Genomic DNA, 3,582 nt, shown 5'->3' on the forward strand with positions numbered 1-3,582 from the left:
GCAATGTGAGAACAGGCGCACCCGAATTCAACGACTAAAACTATGTAAAAATATTTGGCTACTAAAAATATCGGGGCATGATGTAACAAATAAAAAAATACCCTCTATTATTGCAATAAACCACTCTTATACTCCCCCTAAATATGTTTTATTATTTTGCTGTAGAAAAATACCTTTTTATGTCACGCTTTCAGCCAAAAGTTGTTTTTTGGCAATACAAAACTCAAAACGAGCCCCCCATGTAACTAGAACAGTGACGTTACATTACATCTAAAGTTTTTAATTAAAAGCATAATAATATAATCAGGATGGAATTTAACAGAAAAAAAATTATGACAGAAAAATTGATAAATTTCATCCTGATTAACTCTTGACAGGCCAAGATGCCAAACAAAACGTTTGTAACCAAGTGGGTCTTCCGACGACCCCATGCATTTTTCTGTCTTCAATTATTAATGGTAACTTATGTATTTGCGCAGTAATACGCAAAATACTAAAATGATATGTCAAATATTTAAGCTAATATAAGGAGGATAGTAATCTTGGATACTACCTAATCCCCCACTTGGCTGCGGGATAATTAAACAAAATACGACAAAAAGAGGCAGTGCAAAATTATATTTCAACACAAAAAAACTCTTGCCAAAATTTATTAACAGAATCTCAATTCGAAAGAAATTCTTCCTATTAGATTAATTATGTACAGTTAAGTTTTATTTAAGAATATTTCTAATCTAAATATATTCCATACACTAGACATAGTACGTAGTAATTATTCGTTTCGAATGTATGCTCAGCAAAGTTATCCTTTTCATGATCCCACAAAAATGAGTGATATGTTCGTATTCCTTGCATTTTTTTCTCTCCAATGGTTACGAAGACGATGATGCGGTACCTGAAAAAATAGTGTTATGAAAATCAAAATAATTTTTACAAGTAAAAATATATTAAAGGTCCACAAACCTGTCATATTTTTCTTCCTTGATTGTGTTTTTAATTTCTTCTGCTAGCGTAATACATAAATCAGGATGTGATGCTTCTGATAACTCAACATCTTGTAGGTTAAGATCAACAGTGATCTTTATTTTCTCCTTCACAATCATAACATTGAATTTCTTTTTAGATCTTAAGCGATACGTATTTTGATACAATTTCGTTGAGTGTCCATTAACACTTTTTGGCGTCGGGGTTGTCGGTATGGGACTTGTCATTCTTGTAGTAATAAACAATTATTCAATTATTATTTGTAAAATTAAATAATAATATAGGCTCACCGACGACAAAAACATGAGAAAATTTCACCACTGGACTTAGAACATAAGTACCTGTGAATTTTGTTTGATCAATAAAATTGATCGAGAAAACTTATTTGGTTGTTATAAGTCATAACTCATAACATACTTTCACAAAAGCTTATTATTATGTTTGCAAATCATACTTTATATTACCAAACATTAGTAAAATATTGATTTATAATCAATATTCTCAGTTTAGTAAAATGATGCGATTAATAAATTGTTTCAAATTCAGAGCACGTAACTTATTTATTAAGAATTTTTACCATATGCAAATATTTTCGTATAAGTTATATGGTTCTACATTAAATTATAAATAGTTAATATACCTATTACGTGATTTCTTAAATCGTCTTGTGAATTTCTTGGGTGTGGGTAGTGAACAAAGAATATTAAATACGAAGAAGGAGTGTGGAAGTGAGTGGAGTTTTTTTTTCTATTTTTATTATTATTTAAAAAAATATATCTTAGCTAACATAGAATAATTTAATAACACACTGCTAGTTAAGCCTATGACAGACCACGCTATATTCTCATGGCATGCGTTGCTATGAATCCTGTCCAGTTTCATGCCATTAATTTTATTAACATTTGTTCAGTATAGTTGTAGTTATAAACTAGTGATTATAGCTGTTAGTGAGTTTTTTTATATTTATTTTGTCATTTATTTGTGTTCTTAACTTATTTTATTTTTCATTAATTATTTACAATTTTGTAAATATTTTAGCCCACATGTACTGGAACCTTGTTATAATTTTATGTTTACGTGAAAATTTGTCATTAGATTTTATTTGTATTGTTTATACCCATCTCGGGCACATGGCCGTTTTTTTAAACTTAAAAACTTTTTTGATTACTCTCACATCGTAGATTTAAACGGCAATAGTTCACTCAAACTAACTTCAAATCAGTATAGATGCTCCTGGTAGATGGGAGTCTTCATTATCAGATACTTTGGGGTCTCCATCGGAAATATTTTTTGAGCATAAAATTCCGACAAGTTCCAATGAGTTTCGAGTTCCAATGACTGCCGTTTTGAAATTATTAAGTTATTATTATTACATTCAACAATAAAGAGATACTTAAAGAAACCACAATTCATTGAATTTTAAGCTTCTTTTCCATTTCACAAAAGTAAGACTAGTAACTAGTAAAAAAAATAATGCTAGTAAGTAATCATAAAATCCTCAATGTTACGAAGTCATAGGTACAAGAAATATTTAAACAAATCAATGTTACGTACTTACCTACTTTTAAATATTCTTGTGTATTCGTTCGAATTCATTAGAATTTTTGTTTTGATGATTTTTTAAATTTTAGAATGGGGACATTTATGCATTGAAGAACCTCGAGCAATTCGCGAGCACGCGTGAGTGGTTTATTTGTGTTTATTTATTAGAACCACATTAGTGGTTTATTTATGAAAACCACCACGGAACCACCATCCACTATCAACCACCATTCAGAATCAATACGTCGCTTGAAAGGGCTTTAACTGTCGACATATTATACCTACATAATATGAATTTATATCTGGATTGGCTAAGGCGCCCTTAGGAATAATTTTAAAAACATGACCACTAATACTAAATTACCGTTTTTAAGTTTGCTATAGTAAAGGGCGCTTAAAGTGAAATGACACTTAACTGCGATGTATAATTGCTATGTTATTTTTATCATTATTACTGGTCAGTGGCTATAACCGTGTTTGAGGACCAGATCTGAATAGCCAGGCACTTTACAATCTTCCTACTCCTCATCCCTTTCCATCCCCTTAGTCTTACAACATACTAAAACGTAACTCCTACGTCCCACTTCTGCCAAATGGCGCCTGGCGCAAGTATAATTTTGGCGCCCCTGGACGCCTTGGTAGGTTAATCAATACTATTCCGATAATTTGTATTTTTGTATAGCGCCATTTTATTGAAAAACTATTCCAAGGGGACATGCTCGGACTGTAAAGTGTTAGGTATTATCAGCGCCCTGGCGCCTTGGCAATTCGGCGCCCGGAGCGGACTGCTACAATTGCACCCGCATACGGTCGGCCCTGTAAGTCCCACTGGCTTTGGAAGGCAGTTGGAACGTGGGTTGTTTATTTAAGGTTGGAACTCTTGAGCGGTATTCACAAAAAAAAAATAAAGTCTTAAAATTGGACTTTTCTAAAAATGTGTTTTCCACCTGAAAAGACAAAAAGAGACCATAAATAAACCACTCGCCCATAGACCGAAAAGCTATGACAGAAACAATCGTTTTAGATTTGACGTTTTGTTATTTGTTATCTTCGTGA

The 3,582-nt window shown here is 32.1% G+C and overlaps 1 protein-coding gene across 1 annotated transcript; it reads right to left on the reverse strand.

The window, feature by feature from the left end:
- Positions 1-729: 729 nt before the first annotated feature.
- On the reverse strand, positions 730-1,211 carry LOC149418331 (dynein light chain Tctex-type 5-like). Its single transcript, XM_089639098.1, has 2 exons — positions 964-1,211; positions 730-895 (listed from the first exon to the last, which is right to left on the reverse strand). Exons 1-2 carry the CDS (start codon positions 1,209-1,211, stop codon positions 730-732), a joined length of 414 nt encoding a protein of 137 aa, XP_089495224.1.
- Between the last annotated feature and the right edge of the window lie 2,371 nt (positions 1,212-3,582).

This window comes from Hesperophylax consimilis, chromosome 13 (assembly GCF_061612785.1).
Source record: "Hesperophylax consimilis isolate HC1 chromosome 13, BYU_Hcon_1.0, whole genome shotgun sequence".
NCBI lineage: Eukaryota > Metazoa > Arthropoda > Insecta > Trichoptera > Limnephilidae > Hesperophylax > Hesperophylax consimilis.

Bases quoted from the DNA above. Each gene is read 5' to 3' on its own strand.
- LOC149418331 (XM_089639098.1), bottom strand. From the start codon at position 1,211: ATGACAAGTCCCATACCGACAACCCCGACGCCAAAAAGTGTTAATGGA. The intron at 896-963 runs GTTTGTGGACCT...CTATTTTTTCAG, and splicing joins AAGGAAGAAAAATATGACAG to GTACCGCATCATCGTCTTCG.